Source organism: Chionomys nivalis, chromosome 22 (assembly GCF_950005125.1).
Source record: "Chionomys nivalis chromosome 22, mChiNiv1.1, whole genome shotgun sequence".
Lineage (NCBI taxonomy): Eukaryota > Metazoa > Chordata > Mammalia > Rodentia > Cricetidae > Chionomys > Chionomys nivalis.
In genome coordinates this window covers 18687811-18712844 of record NC_080107.1, presented here as the reverse complement: position 1 = coordinate 18712844, position 25034 = coordinate 18687811, and the positions used below count along the sequence as shown (strand labels likewise).

The 25034-nt window shown below is 35.4% G+C and overlaps 1 protein-coding gene across 3 annotated transcripts in view; it reads right to left on the bottom strand.

Moving 5' to 3' along the window:
- Kcnh7 (potassium voltage-gated channel subfamily H member 7) overlaps positions 1-25034 on the bottom strand; it is a 412186-nt gene that overhangs the window by 55393 nt on the left and 331759 nt on the right. For all 3 annotated transcript variants that reach the window (XM_057754560.1, XM_057754562.1, XM_057754563.1), the window contains 2 exons: positions 21802-22227; positions 11410-11809 (listed from right to left, as the gene is read on the bottom strand). In XM_057754560.1, coding sequence (XP_057610543.1) covers positions 11410-11809; positions 21802-22227 — 826 coding nt within the window. The remainder of the gene's footprint in view (positions 1-11409; positions 11810-21801; positions 22228-25034) is intronic.

Genomic DNA, 25034 nt, shown 5'->3' with positions numbered 1-25034 from the left:
AAAATAATAATCAGCATGGATGTTACGCCCATGGGTGCAATAGTAACAGAGCAGTAACCAATTTACTGTCAGCTCCACTGGAGGAGGTTCATTCTTAGTACTGTTCTGACTAAGAACGCATGGTTGGGAAGGTCATATGCTTGAGGATGAACCTACCCCCATTACTTTACTGAATGGACATCATATCAACCTGCTTTCTATGTCTGTATCTCTCACCCATCTACTAATGAAACGCTTAGATCTCATCAGAGTGGTTTTTAGTGCAGCGAACAGATACCACAGAAACTCACAATGGGTCAGAGCACAGAGAGCCACTTTCCTCTCCCTCCAGGCTCGACAAACATCAAGGAAGAGGACGTAGAAAGATTTTAAGAGACAGAGTCAGGGAGGACCAGAGCAAAAGAGCGTCTTCTAGATGTGACAGGACCAGCTGCACTCCTTAACTCACAGGCACTGTGCTTGCCTACCCAAGAACAAGCCAGGCAGCATTCCAGCACAGGGGAGGAAAGAGCTCCTGACAGCTGGATGGCTTTTGGGGAGGGAGAGTCGGTTTTTTAAGGTTGTGGATTCTGGTGGATCAACTATGCTCTGGAGAATGACCCTATACCCATGAGTATATGGTAGCACAAACTGGACTTGTTGGGTTATCAAAAAATGGTGGGTAGTAACATAAAGGTGGGAGGAGAGGTAGAAGGAGAGGTGGAGCTGGAAGGTGGCCACAATTACATTGTATATATGTATGAAATTATCAATGAAGTAATAAGATATTATAATAAAACTTAGAAATTAATCTTGAGTTGGACAGTGGTGGTGCACATCTTTAATCCCAGCACTCAGGTGGTGGATCTCTGAGTTTGAGGCCAGCCTGGTCTACAGAGCTTGTTCCAGAACAGCTAGGGCTGTTACACAGAGAAGCCCTGTCTCAAAAAAAATTAATACCAAATTAGACTTAAAGTACTAATTTCAAAAATAGACTTTGCTATCACAGTCTGGAATATAATCTTGTCATAATAAAAATGAATTGCAAAATTTCAATACTTTGGAGTTCTCAAATAACTGATTAATTTTCTTATGGAGCATAGAGTTTTCTTAGAGTGTTAATTTGAATATAATTTTTAATTTATTCCAAGTTGATCATATATATATACATATATATGACTTAGAAAAAAATGTATACTGCTTAACTTTTGCCAAGAAAGCTGTGCCACATTTTGCTCATCTATTGGAAGAAAGTGCTCTGACACCCATATACACTCAGCATTTAGAATATCCTCAGAATTACTTATTGGAATAACATTTTTTAAAATGTGTATTTCTTTTTTGGTCACAGAGGCCAGAAAAGGGGTCAGAGCCCTGGAACTGGAATTAAAGATGGTTGCCAGCCCCTATGGGAACTGAGCCCAGATACTGTGTAAGAGCAACAAGTGCTCTTGACCACTGAGCTATTTCTTCAGTCCTTGGAATAAAATTTTATTTAAGATTTCCATGTTCTTATTGTTTTTCCTTTTGTGTTTACATTTCTAACGATTAAAACATAGAAACACTATTTTATGAAGAAAGATTACATGATTTATTTTCTGTTTATGGATCTTTGGGACTCTGTCAAGAGCTTTGATGTGGCAATGAAGGTTTCAAGCTCTGGGGTCAGAGTATAAAAGTAGCTGAGAGATGTACCAAAAGCAATAGCACAGTTTGAAGTATGAGATTCAACTATGTTCATCCAACACATCTTTTTACTTGAAATGCATTTTCTGGGCAATCCTCTAAAATCTACTTGCTCATTTAAAATGTAGATGTTCCCAGACTTAGGCTCTGTTACATGAATGTGGTTTTTTGACCATTTGTTTTCCTTTCCAGCTCATTTCCTTGGTGTGTCTTGTCATGTTTGATTGTCATAATCTTTGTTTGCCATAGATGTCCAAAAAAAGGAATGTTTCTGGGAAAGATGCGATCATTTATTAAAATGATCATAAAAGTGAGGATGTGTGAGGATTAATTTCATGACAACTTGACTAGGGCAGAGTGTTCACATAATTTGATTATATGACACACTATGTGAGTCTGTAAGGTTGTGTCTGGTTGAGACACATATCTCAAATTAACACTTGAGATAAGTAATGAAGATTGAATTCTCCCCTGTAGGCAGTAATCACCCATCCAGTTTAAAGGTCTGAGCAGAGTGGACATCGGAGCAGGGAATGTTTGCTCTCTTTTTCTCTCTTACTCTCTAGAGTAGAGCACTGCCTACTCTGGGCTGTACTAACCGAGAATAAAATTATGCCTTGGTTCTCCTGCAAAACTCTAGATCACATCCTTGTCTTAGGTGCCAGTTTGATTCTCCTGTGAAAATCTTGACAAATAGAAGAACCCTATAGCGAGGCTAAGTTGGCCAGTCTGTGAAACACCAATGCTCTGTAAAGCACTATGTGTAAAATGTCAATTGTTTGCAATGTTGATTAGCTGCTTAGTTTGCTTCATCTTCAGGAAGAAGCAACAGATAGAAACTGTTTCTAATTTGAGTAAATTAATACTTTATTAAGGAGATGGCAATATTCACAAGAAGTTGATTCGTGTGACTCATTTGAGAAGTATATTTTACTGAGAGAGATTTTTTGATATGTAAAATCATATTTTACATATCGTAAACTTTCCAAAGTTATACACTGTCTCACACTCATGAAGCAGATTCTGAGAGTACAAGACCCTCACCAACTATTTTTCCTGAGGTTCATAATATGAAGCGGGCCTTAATACATACACAGTAGTTTTATCTCCGTTTCTCCATGAAAATGAATCAAAAGCCGAACACGGAACCGGGAGCTGCCTGTACTGTTATGTATGTTAGGATTATGAATGCTAGGATTCAGGCATTATGCTGGCCCCTGTCACCTGGCAGTATGCACTTAGGCAGTACCTTGGCCAGTCCAGCGTCCTTTGGCTGCTATGTCACTAGTCTGGATGCAGGTAGAAAAAGGTCCCTTGAGGCAGAGGAAGGCAGATTTCTGTGAGTTCAAGGCCAGGCTGGTGTACAAGAGCTAGTTCCACGACAGGCTCTAAAACTACAGTGAAACCCTGTCTTGAAAAAAAAAAAAAAGACAAGCTCCAGCCGGGTGGTGGTGGCTCATGCCTTCAATCCCAGCACTGCGGAGGAGGCAAGGACAGATGGATCTCTGTGAGTTCGAAGCCAGCATGGTCTACAAGAACTAGTTCCAAGACAGGCACCCAAACTACAGAGAAACCCTGTCTTGAAAAACCAAACCAAACCAAAGCAACCAACCAACCAACTAACCAACCAACCAAACAAACAAAAAAACAAGCTCCACCCATTCCTGCTCTCTTCACTGTTCTTCTGAAGAGGCAAGTAGGTCTCTGCCTCTGTCTCACTGTTTCTCTCTCTGTCTGTCTCTCTCTGTCTCTGTTTCTCCCTCTGTCTGTCTCTTTCTGTTTCTCTCTCTGTCTCTGTTTCTGTCTATCTATCTATCTATCTTTCTCTCTCTCTCTCTCCACCGCTTCCCCTTCTCTCAATAAACTCCTCACCTAAGCTCTGTCTGCATGGCGTCACCCGCTGTGGTTTGTCTCTCACCCACCGCAAAGGTTGCTCCCATGCAAAATCATTACATTGTGAAAATGGAAAACCTAGATTCTAAGTATAAAATTGGAAACATGAATAAGAAATTGGAGGATGTATTTGAATTTTAAAATCCTGAGGAACACATGAGGTTTTATTCACCCTTCCATTTTAAAACAAAACATCACCAGTTAGAGAGAACAAATTATTATTATATTTTTGCATTTATTTAGTTGGAGCCCATTCACTGGCATAGAATATTGGTCAAGTGTATATTGGCAAAATAAATAAATGAATAAACGAATAATACTATTTATATATAGGAATTTCTTTCTCTAACTCAACATTTCACTTAACCTTCCTTAACCTTCAGTGGAAAGTTTTAACTTCATCAAAATTGTTTACTTTAGGTTGAAGTCTCATAGAAACAAAATAAGCATAACCTCCTTGAGCCTATAACCACACATATTAAATGCTAGAGAAGTATTAATCTTAGATTCTGTTAAAACCACTACAGTTTGCTTTTTTTAAAATCTATTTTGTGTATTTCAAAAATATGTAACCAAAGGATGAAAATTTTTGATGGCTATAAACACATAGCTAGATGCATCCATTTTAAGTATGTATTTTATTTGGTTGTGGCAAATGTGAGCATTCCTGTTGACATATTGAGAGATTAGCCTGTTTCTACCTTCCCGGAATACTTCCTCACATCATTTCAGATGTGGAACTGCAGAGACGAGCTTCATTAGCTAGGGACCAAAGCACACAAACCATACACGTTGGCCTTTTGTTTAGCATAATGCTGAGAATCATTGTGTCCCTCAGTACCTTAAAAATCTGTAAATCATAAAGGTGTACCAGAGTTTGTTTGCATCACCTGCTGATGGAAAGCACAGCATGTCTACACAGTAAAAACTGCCCTGAACATTTGTGTACAGATCTTTGTGTGGGCATGTATTTTCATTTCTGTTTCAAGCACCTAGAAGTGGAATGGCTGTGTGGTATGGCTTGTTTAACTTTACAAGAAACAAGTTCTTTGCCAAAGTTGTCTTATTTTGAGTTCCCGCAAACATACTATGGCAATACCATTTGTTCTAGATCCTGCCGACATTTGGTAGTTGCCAATTTACATTTACCATGGTAGCATGTGTGGTGTGTCTCATTAGTGTTTAATTTGCATTTCACTGTGATGATTAATACCATAGTCAAACATACTTTTTCAATGTTCAGGTGTGTTTTTTGGTGCAGTTCTGTTAAAAACAAACAAAAAATAATAATTTGCTCCTTTAAAAAAAAAAACCTCAGTTTTTTTTTCTTTTTGAAGTTGTGAGAATTGGCTGCCAGTCTTTTTCATACCTATATCTTCAAAATACTATCTCACTTTCACTTTCTTTGTTTTAAACAGTGCCATTTGATTTTTTGGGGAGAGTGTCTAACTACATTGACCTGAAAATTGCTGTGTAGGGCAGGTTGGCCCCAAACTCACACCTGTCAGCATTACCTACCTAAGTGCTAGGTTTAAGGCATGTGCCACCACACCCAACTGAACAATGTCGTTTGAAAAGAAGGCAATTTTGATGAAATATAACTAAATAATTTTTAATTTAAACATCTCTTGTGTCCGCTATAATGTTATCCATAGGGTAATTTGTTGTAATTGTCAATCATAAATCAGTTCTAATGTTTCTTTTTGTTGTGGGTTGTGGTGGTGGTACTGGGGATTAAATTCAGGGCTTTTTATGCCAGTAGAACTCGCTACAGTTGATCTACAGCTTGAGCCCCAGAGTTCAGCTTTTGATTCAAAGTGTGCAGAAATCCTCCTTCACCTAATTTAGACATTGTTTCTTCCTCTTCTGTGTCAGAAGTGGTGAGACCACGCTGATATTGGTCTGGGACTTTGCAAACAAACCACTAAGACCAATGGTATAAATGGTGATTTACACCAAGTGTACCACTAAGAGCAAAGGTTCTCAACCTGGGGGTTGTGATCCCTTTGCCATCATGGGGTTCACCTGAGGCCATTGGAAAACACAGACAAGTACAATATGATTCATAACAGTAGCAAAATTATGAAGTAGTAACAAAAATAATTTTATGGTTGGAGGTCACCACAACATGAGGAACTACATTAAAGGTCACAAAGGTCACAGCGTTAGGAGGGCTGAGACCCACTGACTAAGAACATTGATTTATTCTGCCTGAGGACCATGAGGGCACATAGCGTAGATGAAAGTTAGCCTGGAGCCCTAGACCGTGCGCAGACGAGTGGTGCAGCCAAACCAGAGCAGCAGGGGTGAAGCAAGGGCAACTGTATTAACAGCTTGGCTTTACAACGTCCTAATAATTGGAATGTCCCTTTTGCAATGCTGAGCGTTTGCAACTTGGTTCAGTCTAGTAGAAGGTATTCATTATTATCTTTTTAAAAAGAGTCAGAATTTATGTCTGTCCTCCAACTATCTCTCTATATATGTTCAATAGTTTTTTTCGAGACAGGGTTTCTCCGTAGCTTTTGGTTCCTGTCCTGGAACTAAGTTTAATAGTTTTTTAATTTTCTCTCAACTCTATCATTCTTTTTTTCCTATTTGTATACCTTGAAGTTACTTGTCATTTACCAGCTTTTAAAGAGAGATGTAAGAGCTTTCATCTTCATAATAAGAACTCTTCCAACATCGCTTTAGCTAATTTCTATAGGTTTGGGCACTTTTCATTTTAAATTTTATTCAAGTAGTTCCTGGTTGTCCATGTAACTATTTCTTTCTTGAACATTTAATCCTGGCTCAAATGATGCAGGATTTCACAGCAACGATGAACTGCTACTTCACCTTCCTCTCTTTGTGCTAACATCGTCACACCTCCTTGTGCATATACTTCACAAGACCTATCAATTCACAGACGTGATTTTCACACTGGTCAATTATTTGAAAGATGTATAGCGACAAGGGAGCATGTTTTCAGTTTATTCCTATATTGACTAGCTTTGGTCTTCTTCATTCCAGAATTTCACAGGCTATATTTCTCCTTCATTGGTAAAATTTTTAGTTTCTTATAGTCTGCTTACAATAAATCAAGTCATTTGTATTCTTGTCCTTACTTGAACTACAGTTTAATCATAAATTTCCATGTCGACAGACACTGTTTTTCTCTCAGCAATTTAGAGCTCTTTTTCTATGGTGTTATTTATCCCATTGTATATAAGAAATCTTTCAATTTTATTTTATTATTTTATTTTGCTATATATGTCTTGGTTTTCCTTTTATCACCTTGAAATTTTTTACTTTGTGACTATGTTTTGTTATGTTTTGTTAGTTTGATAATGTATCTTGATATGTTTTATTCACAGTTTTAATATTCATTGAATTTTTTGAGCCTGTAGTTTATAGTTTTCCTTGATCTTGACGAAAATCAAGCCATTCTACTTCTGACCACTTCTCTACTTGCTCCCCTCATTCTGGGGGTTCCTCTTTTTTGTCTCTGCTTACTCCTTTTCTTCTGGAGGATTCCTCTCTTGCATTTATTGATTGCTTGATCTCACCTTCTTTAGGTGATTTCTGTCAGTTCCACTTGCTGTATGTCTGTTTCTTGTCTTGCTTCTGGCTCAAACCTTCTTTGTGCCATCATAGCTGTAATTATTTTTAAGTTAATATTGCATAGTGCTGCACTCTTTCTTCTTTTAAAAACGTTAGACTGTTCTTTCTTGATGAGTGACTATCTTTCTCTGTGTGTTACATTGCTATATTAGTGTGTGTGTGTGTGTAGCTGCATGCATACTTGCCATGCACGCATGCGTGGGGCCCAGAAGGTGATGTCTGTTCTGAGTTATCTTCCTCAGTCACTTATCCATCTTAGTTTTTGAGATAAAGTCTGTTGCTGAATTTGGAACTTGTCAGTGGATTGACTGGCTAGCAAGCTCTAGGAATTCTCCTGTCTCTACACCCAGTGATGGGTTAAAGATACTTTGTCACCATGCCCAGATAGTTTATATGGCTGTTGGAGATTTAAAAAGAAAAAATCAGATCTCTAAGCCTTCACAGAAAATACTTTATCCACTGAGAAATCTCCATACTTCCATAGTCCTACACCCTTCTCTCTTCCTTTTTCCTTCTTCTTCCTCCTACTTCATTTTCTTTTTCCCCTCTTCTTACTCCACCTTCCTCTTTCAAGTTTAAATGTATTCCTGAGTGAAATATAGACACATAAATCTGTATATTCATGGAGTCTCATATAACATTTTGATAATGTATGTATTTGAAGTATTATAACTCTCCTTATACATTTATCATTTTTATAATAAAGCAGTAAAAATCCTTTAAATAGTTACTATCTACAGCCATATCAGGGATTTTTTTTGTTCCTGTACATGCATGAACATACCATATTCACATTTGTTTAGTATTCTTTCATTTTAAAATTATGCACACTATTAAAATGAATTATTCAGTCTTGTTCTGTGTTCAGTGAAAATGACAGCTTTGAAACTTTCCACAGATGTTTGTCATTTGTATTTACTGAGGCCATTTTTGCAGGCTCTTATTATGTAGCCCATACTAGTCACCAGTTTCTGTCCTTTCTGTTACCAGTACTGAGTGCAGGGATTGGAAGTGCACTGATCTTGCCTCCCTTTTGATAGTTTAGAATTCTTTATTTTTATTTTTCTTACATGAAAATGCTCTAATATGTATGTATAGTTTCCCTTTGTCCACAATGTGGCTTCATTGTTATCTTTTATATTTTTTTTGTTTTCTAAATAATAAAGGAAGCTAAAATTTCAACCAGATAATATTTATGGTTATAATGAACACACAAATGATATTTTATACTAAATTTTTTTTTCTCTTTTAATTTTATGTAGAAAATAGGACTTTTCTAGGTATGATACATTTGGCTTAGTATGTAAATACTGCTAATTAAAAGAACTAATTAATTTTTGCATATAATTTCATATAGTGGGAGACATCAGGAACAAATGTGTCACTATGCCTAAAGGCTAAGAACATTTCATGAGCAATGTTGCAACTGTTGTGTTTCAAGTTTCAATTTTACCTTTCCCCTTATCAATGAGATCATAGCTCATGAGAGTACTCTCAAGCAATGCTTAGAAGATTTTCTGTGTGACATCAAGCTTTGCAGAACTCATTTTAATCAATGCTTATAAAAATGACTCTTCTACTTGAATAATATGTGTGGAATGTGAATTAAATTTTTCTCTTTCGAATTTGAATAGAGTTTTCTCTTAAAAAATCAAAATTATCTGTAGGAATCACATATTCTTTTTAAAGGATCAGTAATGGTAACTAGAGTTATGTTTATCAAGAGCATGAAAAGAAAGAACAAAAGAAGGAAGGAGGGAAGTAAAGAAAAGAAGAAAAGGGGACAAAGAAAATTAAAATAAGGGGGGAGGGGAAACAGGCAAGAGAAGCTGTCACTATTCCTCTGACATTAGATATTGTGTGTAGGCTAAATAAGAACTAGCATTTGTTTTTAATAAAATGCTTCACATAATAAATATCACAGTGCTGAAGATTTCTAAGCAGTGAACAGGATAACTGGTTGTGAATTTTGAAAGTTCCTTGAGTTATTTTTTCTTAATATACGTAGATACTCTTTTCTTATATAGATATATTCATATTTAATTCACAGATATACGTATTTAATCAAGAACAGATACTTTTCTTTGCCTTGTTTGATATTAATGCAACTAAAATCTTTAACCTCTGTGAAATATATTCTGGTAGATTCTTTGCTGTTGTTTTGAGTGTGTGTTTGTATGTGTATATGCACATGTGGAAGCCAAAAATTGATGTTTGATGTTTTCGTCAATCACTTTCTAACACACACACACACACACTTTATTATATTGATATGTGTTAACTTTGAGTTTGTAAGCAAGTGTGCATCTGTGTGTTTGGGGTTCGTTGTGTGTGCATGTGTAGGCCATGACTTGTGTGTGTTAAGAGGGTAACTGGTAGGTGTCAGTGTTTCCCCTCCACCGTACGCATCTGGAAATTGAACTGGGTTTTTCAAGCTTGGGCATCGGTGTCTACTTGCTGAGCCATCTCACTGGTCATTCCACCATGTTTTTCACATCTCCCCCTCAATAGACCCACTGGGTGGCCACAAAGTCTTAAGGATCCTCCTACATCTGCTCTCCTAGTCCCAGGAATTCAGGTGTGCACAGCTGCACTGGGCTTCTGTGTTAGTGCTCAGGACCTGTCAAGCTTGCAAGCCAAAACCTGTGCTGAGTCATCTCCCCAGCCCGTCTGTGGTTCTAATTACATTAAAAGTGCCTTTAATGTGTATTTCTATTTTTTTAATAGGTTCCAGTCCCATTGCCTTCTTCATGCAATGCTGCTTCTGTGTTTGTAGCGAAGAGTGTGATGGAATTGTAATAGAAGATCTTTAAGGTTTAAAAACGTATTTTCTTATGAAAATGTTATTGAAATAAAAGCTAAGTTTTAGGCAGAGTAGATTACTGAGAGAACTCATTTAAGTTTCATAAATAGGTTTTATCTAACCACATTTCAGTAACTAATTATGGCAACATGTAAAAAATCAATTGTCAAGATCTGTTTTCTACTTTGTACACCATCCAAGGGCAATGCTCCTTTCAAAGCTGTTATTCCTGTCTGCCATCATCTGGGTAACCTCTAGGTTCTTAACTAAGTCTTTTCAAAAATATTATTAAGTCAAAACTCTATCTTACCACAAATTTTTTATTCTCAATAATATATAAAATAAGTTATTCTCCTTATATAAAGCCTCTACAGAGTAAAAAACAATGTCAGGCCTTAGAATGTTATCAAAAGGAAAGCAATTTAAAATTAATTAGAGAGGGAATTGGTTATAGGTAATGGCTTTACATGTATGAGAGAAAGATTTATGTCTAGAATTCTATTTTCCAGCTTAACTTGGTCGGTACTTGAAACAGAAAATATCTATTAGTTCTAAATTATAATCACTTTTATGTAACAATGAATGAACTATACTTTCTAGATCTGCAAACTAACTATGCACATCACTCCAGTTTACAGCCATGATATTCTAGGGTAAAAATGAAGCCTTATTGAATGTAGGGAATTGTAACTTCTGTATTTATATTTGAGAGCTTAACCAACCATGAACAAAAAATATTTTCAAAAAATTATGCCTGTACTGCACATGTCCTTTTTTCCCATTCTTCCTTGTGAGATTTATACAGCATTTATGCTATGTTAGAAGATACAAGTAGTCTAGAAGTGATTTAATATATGCATGAAGATATTTTTGGGTTAAAGACAATTTTGTGATACTATTTTTAAAATTTATTTTTCAGATTTTATTGATTGTTATGTTTGTGTGTGAGTGCCTACATGTATCCATTTCCATTATGTGCTTGTCTTGTATTTTCAGAGGCCAGGAGGGGGTATTAGATTGGAGCTAGAGTTAGTGGGGGTTGTGTGTGTGCTAAGAGCAAGCATCTAGGCAAGAGTAGCAAGGGCTCTTAACCACTGAGCCATCTGCAAAGCCCTTAGTGTGAAACTATTTTATATTAAGGACTTGTGATATTATTTTATATTAAGAGGTTGCTCAGGTTCAGACAAGAATGAGACACACCCTGAACTAACCTTGGGATCCCCAAGTGATGAGTATATTTTATATTGATATTAAAGCTAGTCATAAGCGAAGAATATGAAAACAATTTTTGCTTTTTCACTTCACTAAGAAAATTATACTTTATGGAATATAGCATCCACATGTTTCCGTATCTCGCTTTTTTCTCTGTGTTCTATAAATACCAGTTTTGTGCTATTACTTTATCCTAACAGAGAACAGAAAAAAAAAAAAAAAAGAAATCTACTTACAGCCAATCAACATGACACAAATGGAGAAGATTTTCTCCGAATTGGTGTTGGGAGACACATTTCCAAATCCTACACTGGTCAAACTGCTGAAGGTAAAATAAAGTGCCGTGACGTATTTGTCTTTAATGGACGGTCCAGAACTCGAGTCACTGTCATTGTAACGTTTCCCAATTTGTTGTCCTAAGGAATCCAACCATCCAATTTTGTCAGTCAGATAGGGCCTCTCTACATTCCCAATCGCATACCAGATGCAAGCCAGCCAGTGGGCAATCAGGGCAAATATGCACATTAAGAGCATAAGAACCGCGGCGCCGTACTCGGAATAGCGATCCAGCTTTCTGGCCACGCGCACAAGACGAAGGAGCCGCGCAGTCTTCAAAAGACCAATTAATGTTGTTGTCTGTGGAAATAAATGCGTATGGTCAGAAACAGTTGTTTCAAGGTATGTTCTTGTAAGGTAGAACTGTTAACAGAAAATGGGGAAACGGACGAAGGCTTGAATTAAGTATGAAGATTAGTTCTCCATCCAAAGAGTTTTAATTCCACTTTGAAAAATATGGGACTTTGTAACCCAATGTCTTGGCATGCAAAATCCATGGAATGAGAGTCAGCATTCACAAGGTCTACAAAAGTGACTTTCATGCAATATGCCCCACTAAAGTGTTCCTTTCTCAATGTCCAGGGAGATGATTGTGTGTCTACCACGTACCAGGCACCACAATTACAATGCAGGAAAAAAGTTCTCTCTAACAAAGACAGACAATTATATAGACAAGGGATCTCCTCTAATAAAGAGGAAAAAAAGTCTGCTATTTCCAGGCAGAGAGACTGAAAAGTGAGATCTTGGGGTTAGCATTAGTTATGGTTATTGAATAATTGCTATTTGGCGATATAGTTTGTGGTAGAGATCACAAGAGAGGAAGACCCTAAAAGACCTTTCTAACTAGCCTGTGATGAAGTTGAAAAACACCTGAGCCACGTGAAGGAGTCAGTCAAGCTCCTTCTTGTAACTGTCAGGAGCCCTTAGTGGATACCTGCATGCACAAATTACAATCTATATTTAAATATCTCTTTCTTTCTTTTCTCCTGAATGCATCAAATTCATAAATCGTTTCTTGGTATTCTGATGACATCACAACTGTATTTTGGGGTATGATGCATGCTAACTAATTGCATGATTGTTGCTGACCAGGTATTTAATGATAGGATACTTTTACATAATAACATGATATTTAACTGGTTGTTAAGAATCGAAATCTGATAAGTACAAATTACAAGTTCATTTCTTAAGTTTCCTAAATAATGTCAACTATAAGTACTATATAATTCGCAGAGCGTGTAATTATTCCATAGTTACATGGTGTTTACCAATCAATTACTGAGTCATTTTATCTCTTTATTGTAGTGTTTATTTTACAAAGTACATCCAAGTGTGTTAAGAATGCTAGTGTTGGCCGGGCGGTGGTGGCGCACGCCTTTAATCCCAGCACTTGGGAGGCAGAGGCAGGCAGATCTCTGTGAGTTCGAGACCAGCCTGGTCTACAAGAGCTAGTTCCAGGACAGGCTCCAAAACCACAGAGAAACCCTGTCTCAAAAAACCAAAAAAAAAAAAAGAATGCTAGTGTTTTAATTGAAGAACTAGCACACAGAGTAGCTATCACCCCATTGCCATAAAAATATTGATTTAGTGAAAAATATTACTGAGTATACAGGAAAACTTTTAATGGAAACATTGTAGTAAATCTTCTGTTTGTTCCTTTGTTATAGTCAAGCAAAGGAAAATACTTTAGTTTCCTTAAATTTATTTCTGTAAGATTGGAACTCTCCAAACGTAGGAGGACTTTGCCTAGCTTGGATGGACTTATCATAACAGGATTATAATTTTGTTCATCTTGGTTGTGCCAATAAATAAGTTAATATTTTCACAATGCAACGCAGAAAACAGGTTTTCCTTCTTATCATCTTTAAAGACACATGCCCCTTCAATGAATTCTAGAATTTAAGAGAGCATTAGAGTTCACTGGAAGTAAAGTAAATGTCCCTATTTATACAAATACATCAGCACTTTCCTTTGCTAGTGATGTACATGGACTTTCAAACAGGCAGCCTTATAACTAAGTTCTACGTGGATAGCTGTATGCCGCATTGGACAGGTTCTTTTTGCACTTGAGCTTTAGCTGCTTTGTTTATAAATGGAAATATGATGTCTACACGGGTGTAGGTAATATCTAATAAGTGATAGATCTTTATATTTCTATTTAAATATTTCCTCATATTTCTGTTTCTACTTGTAGGAACTTTATGTTATAAGATGTGTTGATGGAGCTTACATACTTTCCAAATATATTACATAGACAATTGGAATCTCAAATGGAAGCCTGGCAACATGGATTAGGGTGCCCTCAGAAAATGGATGGGTCTTGGAAAGACAAGAACTTCATCCAGGTAAAAGATGGCCAGACGCTTACAGCAGGAGTCCCATTTGCTCAGTTTCACCACGTCTGCCCAGTTCAGACTCTTGAGTTTATTTCTTCTCCTAACACTACTGCCTGTTTACGTGTGTTTCAAGACCAGAGCTTGTTAAGTATTATTGTGCAAATACTAAAATTCTTATTTGGTTTTAGAATAAAAAGCTTCAAAATAATTTAAATATAATGGAGATTCACCAGGTAGTAGGTTAAATTAAGTAAATTCCTTACAAAACACTGACAGTTTCATAATGGGTTGTAAAGCGGTAGACTAAAAGGAAAATAATAAAAATCTGCTGCGTAGGCTTCATACCTTTGTGCGTTTCCACCTCAAACACTCTAAAAAATTTCTACTATAGTTACTTAGTAATGAAAATAGAATTTATGTGAAGCTAAGTTTTTTTAAGAATATAAATCACTATAATTTACATGATCACATATGAATGACAAATATTCTAAGAGAAAATAAGTTTAAGAAGCCTTGGACTCATTCTCAATTTTTATACCTGATAATTACAGGAATAATAAGAGAAAGGAAGGGCAAAGGAGATACAGGAGAGGAAGGAGGGGGGAGTGGAAGAAAAATAAGCCGGATGGAAGAGGAGAGATGAAGTTGTGACTCACTTTCGTTGTCAGGAGAGGCTGAGCGAACAATACTTTTGACAGTCATTCAGGACTCTGTAACATTTACCCAAGCTCAACTATATGAGCTAGTTTTATGTTGTACCAATGTTGTGCTATTTTTCTGTTGACAAATGCTGCTAACTCCCTTGGATCATCTTTGCTACTGACCCTTGTGCATACTGCCCTACTGTCTTGCCTGAGAGTATAGAGAGAAGATAAGGGATGGCACCAAATCTCTGAGAGAATAGGCCAGGACATTTTCGATCTCCGCTTGCTGAGTAACTCTTGGCAAAAACATTAAAAAAAAAAAAAAAAACTTTGATGACTTTTATAAATACGGTAATAAAAATAGAAAATAAACAAGTACTTCTATAGTAGTGAAGGAAGGTACTTTGCTAATTTTACCTATGAGCTATAGTAAGGAAGACACAAGGAGTCCTAGAATATCAAACTTCATCTTATAGGACCTGTGCAATGTAGAACTCAGCTCATTCATTTTGATTGAAAAATATTCATTTTTTTTCCAGACTGTAATAGTAAAGAAACTTTACTTATACAAGATTTTCATTTTAAATGTCCTGTTTAGTACTTTTTAATTTGACAACTTTCCTTCACAAATACAATTATTTATATCTCTTGAATAATGAGTATAATTCAATTATATTGTTTTAAAATATCTATTATTTATTAAAGGTCTTAATTCCTTCTGATATTGATAGAAATTAAGTTTCCTCATTAAATAAATGACTTTTTTGATTAAAAATACAACTATAAACTTGGAAAAATGATGTATCAGAGACCAGAATAAAAAAAAGTATATTAATTTTTTTGATGAACATCATATAATAAAATGGTCAATATCTTCCTTCAATGTTGTAAAACTTTGCGAAGTACTGAAATTAGTTAATCCTGTCAGGATTAATATTATTAAAAACAAGTCTGGGTAGGGTTAGATTGAGAAAACTTTGCCAATAAGAAAAAATTATATGCTGAAAAATTTTAAAATTTACTTTGTTAGTATTTATAAAAATCTTATACTAAAAATGTTTAGTGTGCTTAGAGAACTTAAAGTCACTTAATAAAAGTTAACATGTAGGTAAATTATAGCAATTTTTTTTTTAAATGATGAAATATAAACATGTTCTCTTTGGTTTTATAGGATGGACTATAGAATCAGACATCAATGAAACTTCAGTTGAATGCATTATTCCAACCTACTTCCCAAAAAATAAATGTATGGGGGATACAGAAATATTTGCAAATAAAAATTGCAAGATTCCATATTCAATGTTTTTGCTTTAAATTTTATTCCAGGTAATTCCCATTCAAATGTATACTTTACACACCATTTAACGAATTATTTAAACAATGCGGTTCAATGATAAAATTGTCTAGTTTCTAGCCTTTTCTTTCAGTTGTCTAAGACTTTTCAACATTTCTGAGGACATGTTTATTAAAACTATCAATATCTGTATCTGGATATGTGCAGAATCCTGAGGAATTATCTAGCTTGTTTCTTTATTCAAATCAAATTCCACAATTGCTTTTACTAACTATGTATTCCAAAGAAATGATTCTACAGTTTGCTGGGGAATTCCTTTCAATTCCAAGTTTAATGATTGATACACTTACATTGTATCATAGTTACCAATCCATTATACTGTAATGTTAAATTCCTTTCTATATCACTGCAGTAACATAGAAACTGGGCATCAAATAATTGTAAGTTTTAACAGAGAAATAAACCATCACATGTAGAAGTATGGATGTTATACCCTTTTAATTGAATTTTTTTTTTTTTTTTTTTTTTTTTTTTTTTGGTTTTTCGAGACAGGGTTTCTCTGTGGTTTTGGAGCCTGTCCTGGAACTAGCTCTTGTAGACCAGGCTGGTCTCGAACTCACAGAGATCCGCCTGCCTCTGCCTCCCGAGTGCTGGGATTAAAGGCGTGCGCCACCACCGCCCGGCTAATTGAATTTTTAATTGAGTTTTTACCAAGAAAATTGCATTCTATATAATCTCTATCATTTTTAGTCAGCCACATATAAATGATATGTAAAAGATTCACTTAAAGAAAATTTCTTTTCCAATTGGTCATCTTGTATTTACATCACATGTCATGCCACAGTTGAGAGGCATGATCAAAGCTCCAAGTGGGGGTCAAGGAAAATTTCTGTAAAACACAAGCCAAACACTATCTAAAGGGAGAGAAATAGCTATGTTATTGTTGACATGCATATACACAAAATTTCATGGTGTGCTCTGTTATTTCAAGAGAAATATCAATACCTCATTCACATAATAATGTCTAGGAAATTCATGGCATCTATCATAAAGACCAAAGCAAGGAGAACAGCTTACAATATAATCAGAATTTCTACAGAAGGCTACTAATGTTTTCTGTATGTTCACTCCACAATTCATTTTGTTAGCTTAATGAGTGAAACTTTTTTTTTTTTTGTAAGCATACATTCCACTTTCCTATTGGAATTTTGCTTCAAAGAACCTCTAGTTATTTTGGTTCTAAAACCTTTCCTTCCTGTCTTTACAATTTATTTAAAAATATTACGGCATGAATCAGAGGTCAACAAAGCAAATAATTGAAAACTAGAATTTTAATTATCAGGGGAGGAAGGAGATAATGATGTGTGTTTCTAAGTAGAGTTCTCTAGATCCTAAGTGTTAGTGTCTTGAAAATTCGCCATGGATATCCAAATATGGGCAAATCTGAAGCAGATAATCAAAACTGATTTTGTGGAGACAAAGGGAATGATATTGTCCTTTAGCATCAATGACATTGATGCAAATTATTGTGGCAGTGTCACACTTGAGGAAGCCAAAGTTAGGAACCACAGAACTATTTCTCTTTCTAGATGATACCAGCATCAGTTAGACAGAAATAATAGAGGCAAGCTGAGTAATCCCCTGCGTTCATTTTCTTCAAAATGTTTGCAACAGTAAAGGAGAGCATCTAGTTATTACTAGTCACATTTAATTATACTAAAAAGTAATGTTAGTTTGAAAAATAAGAGTAATTGTGTCTTGTTTAGTAAAACCATATAGTCATGCTATCCTATTGTGAGTAAGTATGTTTTACAAATAAAATGGTATTGTTACAATATTAGTTTTAGGAGTTGACTATAAATAAGATAGTTTAACATTCAGGTAAAGGAAGATATTAATCATTAATTGACAGTGAGAAAAAATATTTTCTTTAGTTTAATTGATTATGCTAATATGTAAGAAAAAAAATCATTCAAATAGCTCAGCAAAAATTTTTCCTAGTTTTAATCATTAGAAAATAACATCTTCATTAATTTTCCTATGTATATTAACATGTAGTTTTATGAGTACATGAAAGCCTGAATGTTTGCATTCCAGATATGGCCACCACATTACATATGTTTAAACAGTACAACTGTCCCTAAAATTTAAAACAGAAAATCTGATTTTAAAGTTCACCAAATGTGAATCTTCCCATATGTATGTATGTAAGTATGTATGTATGTTTATATGTATTGAGATGAGGTTTTGTTAAATAGCCCAAGATGGCCTTCTTCTTCCATACACTCAATACATGGGGATGTACAGCTAAGCCTGGTCTCTAGACTCTTTTAAAGGATTTGCACAGAAATTGATGTGCAAATAGGAAAGGACTCGTTCAAGCCACCCATTACTGTAATTATATCTAATTTTTAATTTAAAGACTGTCTTCTCTCTTTCATGTGTGTCTTTCTAGTTACTCACAGAGTGCCTGATTTGTTTACTAGTCATTTGTACTTGTAGGACTAATAAGCATCTCATACTTATGATGGCCACTTTGCACCTTTTTTTCTCCCGCACAGTATACCTGTTTCTCCCCATGATTTTACCATAGGATAAAGACATTACCATCTATGAAAGTTGCTTATAAACGTACCTTCTCTCTCATCCCTACTCCCACCATAATAACTCAATGCGTGAACTACAAAATATGTTTTGAATAATAGTTAGCTCAGATTTTTCTTTTATTTTTTCATGGGTATTTAATTAACCAACAATTTATGATAGGTGGCATTTAAAACCTTCCATAAATATATCTATTTTCTACATCTCTATGGTGTCGTGTGTCCATGCTGCTATCTCATCCACCACACATCACAGCCTGGGCTTTAATGTGGGCCCCTTGCTCCAGACTGCTCACCACAGAGAACGGTCTATGCAATCTTTTATATGTCAATCAAAATCAGTTCCATTCCAGAGAGTCTTGTTTAAGCCTCAATAAACAGATCTCATGATTCTTTGTGATTTAGTTCTCATATCTTAGCACCTCATCTCTGACTTTGACTTAGCCTTACTGTCGCTGGCATGTTTGCTCTTCTTCTAACATCCCAACATGAATAGTCAATGAGGAAATGCTCCAGTTTTTTAAAAGTGTTTGGTATTGTAGATTTACATGACATAAATTTCCTTCTTTCTTCTCTCTTTCTCTTCCTCTCTCTCTCTCTCTCTCTCTCTCTCTCTCTCTCTCTCTCCTTCTCTTTTCTTTTTTCTTGCTTTTTTTTTTTTCAAGACAGGGTTTCTCTGTAGCTTTGGAGCCTGTCCTGGAACTAGCTCTTGTAGACCAGGCTGGCCTCGAACTCACAGAGATCCGCCTGCCTCTGCCTCCCGAGTGCTGGGATTAAAGGTATAGTGCTACTGAATAGGAATGATGTGCAAGCATAGGGTCCAGGAAGCCAGTTAATGGCCTAATCTATAAAACTGGAATAATAACTTCCCAGGCCTGGTGATAGATGAAATATTTTTGTAGTTAATTCTACTTCTAAAATTTATGGGAAACACAACATTAGATTTTAATGTTACCTCTTAGAAGAATGAGATCAGTATACATTGTGATACCTAGAAGAGTCTCCAAGAAAATTTTGCATTTCCTAAATAATTTCTCAGTGTCCTGCTGGTAATTTACATATGTAAAACCAAACATTGGAATATCTATTAATCTTTCCAGGAGTCTCCTCACTCTGTAAGCTTCAAATTCTTCACTTTTCTTTTCCTTAGACAATTTCACTCTACAGTGATGTGACTCTCTTAAACTGTTCTTTAGTTTATTTTATTCAACAGAATTTTGCTGTAGTACTGATTTATCTGAACTACATATTTTAAGGAATTTTACATTTTTCAAAATGTGTAGTAACTGAAATGAAAATAATATAGCATTTCTAAATATTTCTTAATATACACTTTATTATTATTATTGATCGAATATAACTTTTCTTAATATTCTGTTTGCCTATTCATTTGTTTTTCAATGTTTGAGTCACTGCTAGTGTGTGTATAGATAGTTAATGCACACACACACAGACACACACTCATACATAGTGTTCACACTTTTGAAACAGTGAAATTTTTATTCTAGTTTGTCAGGAAAAGTTTGTGTGATATTGATGGAGGTGGGTCTTTATCTATCTGTTGCTTTCATTGGTTAATTAATAAAGAAACTGCCTAGGCCCATTTGATAGGCCAACCCTTAGGTGAGTGGAGTTAACAAAACAAAATGCTGGAAAAAAAAAAAAACCAAGTCAGTGAGTCGCCATGATTGTCTCACTCCAGACAGACGCAGGTTAAGATCTTTCCTGGTAAGCCAGCTCATGGTACTACACAAAATATTAAAAATGGGTTAGATCAATATATAAGAGCTAGCCAATAAGAGGCTAGAGCTAATGGGCCAGACAACGATTAAAAAAATACAGTTTCCGTATAATTATTTTGGGGCATAAGCCATGCGGGCAGCCGGGTGCCGGGGACACAGCCCTGCCACTCCTATTACAACATGATATAATTGCATGTATCCCCCATTATAAGAAATTCAAAGATAAATATCAATGATGAAGTGTTTTATATTCTTGTGTTTTAGTTACAACCCAAATTAGGAATCACTATTAAAAGATCTTTAATGACTTTTTTTCCTATTTCATAGGGGTTATTTAATTCAAATGCCAAATAAAATAAGAAATTAACAAGGAAGATAACTTTATTAGCATTCTTTTACAGATGATGATAGGGTGCTAGGACTTTGTCATATTCTATTGTCCTGAGCTCAACTAATCTACAGTTTAGACGAGCCTTTCAGTAGAAACAGAGACAATTCTAAGTGTTCTGATTCCCCTTGGCTGACAAATATTCTTTTGTCCTGAAGCCTTCAGAGGCTAGGAAGCATGTATCTGTTGAGATCTCCTTTTCTCTTGGAATAAACAAATTAACAAACCAAGCAAAAGATGATGAGGAATCCTTTGGGGCACTGATTTTTTTTTTTAAAAAAAATTCAACATATTGAATTTATCTTGTTTTCAGTCATCTTTCTTGGAGTTACTTTTATACCTCCCATGATGGTTAGTTTTAATTGTTAAATTATGAACTTGATAAAATATAGAAAGCTTCAACGAGGGATTATTTCATTGGCTTGAGGTATGTCTGTAGGGGAATTGTTTTTGAATGCATTTATTGATGTGGGAAGACCCAGCCTAAAGTGTGCAGCACGATTTCCTGGGTTTGCGTCCTTGTATAAGGGAAGAGAGAGCAAGTAAGCAGTAAGGATGTATGTACTCATTCTCCCTCTCCTCTTGGCTGTAACTCTGACCAGCTGCTTCAACTTCCCGAAGTCTTGACTCTCCCACACTGATAGAATGAATAGAACCTGGAACCTGGGATCTAAAATAGACCCATTCTCTTCTAATTTGTTTTATGTCCATGTATTTTTATCAAAGCCCCAGAAAGGAAACTAAGGCACATAGCTCCTGTAAATCTTTTCATTATATAAATATTTATGTGCTATAACAGTTAGTGATGGTTAAGTAATGGGGACACTAACTGAATATGTCCCAAAGATTGCTTTGAAGATATGGTTATTTTTATGGACCCACTATTCAGAAAATGTACTCAATACATCCAAACAAAGAACAAATCTCTCTTTGTTCCACACTCTAAATAGTGATGTAAGAAAGAAAACAGCCTTAGTGTTGGATAGCTTTGCACTCAAGAATTTGTCTGAAAATATTTTACTCACTAGAGTAAAATGCTCTGTGGATGCGTTTTAAAATTTAAATTGTTGGCTACAGCATGGATAGTATTTTTGTATCTCCTAGCAAATATAGAAGTAATTTCAATTATTCACAACAGAAAAATGTCTTCATTTCATTTTACAACATTTCCAGGTGTAATGAATTTCATCTGTGAGATGTAGGATTACTTTTTTTATCTAGTTAATGTAGATTTACTTTTACAATTGCAGTCTTTCAGAAAATAAAATTCTTAAGCAGCTCTTACCTCATCAGAACCTGATCCAAAAATCAGCAAGTCAAAAGGGATGGCTGCAACCATGTCAATCAGGAACCAGCCTTTGAAGTAGTGTATTGCTATTTTGGCAGGATCACTTACCACTTCTTCGTTCTGATTTACATAGGTTGTTCTGAAGTTTATTAGAATGTCTATAATAAACATAATATCCACAATCAAGTCTACCACATTCAAAGGGCTACAAGAATAGCCACATTCTCGCCTTTTTTGTTCTTCTCTGTCATTGAGGAGAAAGGCTGCAGAGTAGGGGGTGAAGATAGCAGTATAAATGACCAGTAGTAAAATAAGCCAATCCCAGACTGCTTTGAAAGGGCTGTAGTGCAATATTGTAAATTTGTTGATGCGTGGTGTCTGCAGCTTGTATTCTGGCAAGACATCTGCTCCCAAAGAAAGAACCTGAGTAGAAGAAAGAAAAGCAGACATGCATAAAAATGCATTTTAAATTCTGTCATACCTGTAAAATAGTAAGGCAATTATAGAACATGATACATCAGGAAGAAGTCATGTTATTTTGACATATTAATGAAAAACAAACATACATTTATATGAATCTTACATGATGATTTTTGGTGATGTTGTCAGTTTAAAAAATCGCAATGACATTTCTTGATAAATAAGATTTTTCAGCAAAATTTAATGCATATTATTCCTGAGACACTGAGGAATCATTAGATTTTTAAGTACATGAATGTTTTTAGAAATGCATAAAATCAGTTAATTTAAGTAATTGCTCAGTTTTCAAATGTAAGGAAGTAGTAGCTGTAAAGAATAGATGAAATGTATATATATATATCTAAAGTCAGATTTGATTTATTCATACTAATTAATAATTAAATCTTGATAAATTAATTGAAAAATGAAATCTTGCTTAACCTATTCAGATCTTTAGTTAAGCATGATTCCCCTCCTTGTAATATATTTTCAATAAGAGCAAAAGCAAATAATACTAAAATACACTCAAAAGAGTCTTTCGTTTAGATGATGAAAAGATATTTAATATTTTGGAACAAATAGTTACTTCATTTAATTTTTTCTGAGATGTAGAGAATTCCACAGGAGCAAGGAATGCTTCAGAGTTCTTCAGATTATTACCTGAAGCTGTTACAGATTTTTATCTACCAAGAGATATTCAGACACTAAGCTATTCTCCTAATAAAGCATCAGGCCAGCTAAAATGATCTAGCTTATACTTTTAGTTTATCTGAAACTACCAGAGCTAAACTTGAGTCATGTCTAAAGTAAATTTGTGATTTTGTGATTTCTACAAACAAACAAACAAACAAAACACAAATCAAAACAGGAGGGTTTTCACCTATACAGTGTACCATAGACTGAGCATTTTTCAGGGGCCTCTGAGTAACAACACTGCTCTCTTCACATCACACATATGCACACTGGTTTGAAAGACGAAGTATTTACTAAGTGTACAAACTAGATTCTTCTAAATTATATTATTGGCTTTATGATATGGATCTTAGATCCCTGTTGATTTTTTTTATAGTTTGGGAAATTCTGTACATATTGAATTTATCTTAAGTATAATAATAACCTTCTTGAGTTTACTTCAATATTCAATTTTATTTTTATTGTCATATCTTATTTCTTGTCTCCTCATGCAACAAGTTATTATCCCTCACTTAAAATAGACTTGAGAAGTCAGCCACCAAGTACAATGGCATGACTATTAAGGAATTTAGCTAAAATAGGCAAATGTGGTTATGTAATAGCTAAAGTAATTTAAGTAGCTTTGGAACCCGAGAACCTAATCTGATTATTTATCCAGAGCACAGTAAATATGAATAAACAAATACATGGAGGAAATGGAAAATTACCTCAAACTTTGGTTGAAAATGTTAAGCTGAGCATGAGGACAATATAGAGTTCAATACAGAGAAAAGTGATCTAATATTTCATAAAATATTAAAAATCCTTAGAATCTAAGATATGCTAATACATAAGGACACCATTTTCCAAATCCAAGAGGGTAAAATGTGTAGCTTAATATCTCTTTACTTATCGCTTGGAAAGAGGAAATCAGATAGAACACTATTGTAATTTTATTCAGCCTGGAAAGTTAGTCTATGACATCTTTGTTGGAAAGCGTGGACTATCAACAGTCATGTGAACCACTGGGCCTTTCTCATTAAACGCGGTCTCCTTATCTTGTACAATGTAACACTTAAAACCTTATTTTGACTGTCAAGATCTAAAAAAATATGGATGTGTTCTATTTTTCTAGCTCCCTCCCCCTGCCAGGTTTCTGCATGCTATGGGCTATTCCGAGAAAGTGAGGTTGAAACTTTGAGCCAAGCAGATCTTTCTGAACCTTGAACCTACAGTTTTCCTCAGGAAAGGAAGAGTGTGTAAAGAAATCAGCAAGGACTACAAAACAGTTTGTTGACAAAGAGGTATTGTCTGGGATTATCCAGTGCAGTACCTTGGAACTCCTCCTGGAGAGTAAAATGCACACAGCGCCTTGCAACTTCTGGGGAGTAACGCTATGGGCTTCAACCCTACCCTACCACACTGGCATCTGAAACGGTTGTACATTGTTTCCGATGTCACGGCACTGCGAGAACGGTAAGCTTTTGGAGTTCCACCTTACTAGGTGTCTGAGGGTGGGAATGGTGCCGAGGTGACATTCGTAGAAGTGTCAGAAAAAAAAAAAAAAAGATGGCAGCTACGTTGAGACTTTGAATCAAGTTACAAGTGCATAATGTCGGGGCATGAGGAAACTGAACCTAAAGCATATTGCAGGAGGAAGGACAGAATCATTGACGTTAAGGAAGCATAAATAGAATATTACAAGCTGAGGAATTATAAGCAGACTGCATTTATGCTGAAGGGTTATACATAGGGAAACAGTGGCAGAGGACAGCGCTGGGAAGGCATGGCACAGGCTATGGAGACTCTAATGTTATGTGGCACGGACCTCAGGTTTGAGTGTTAGGTAAAGGTTTCTTACATTTTACATGTAAATTCCTTTTAAAAGCAATTTATTTCAGAAACCCCCTGATTTATGTTATTCATATTTAAAATATAAAAATAGGTTAAAATGGTTTGGCATATACCTCTCACTATGACTATTATGATGTAATTTGTACATCTCAAATACATGCTTATGTTCTAATCCACAGCACCTGTAAATGTGACCTTATTTTGAAATATGGCCTTTACAGAGAGAATCAAGCTAAAATGAGGCC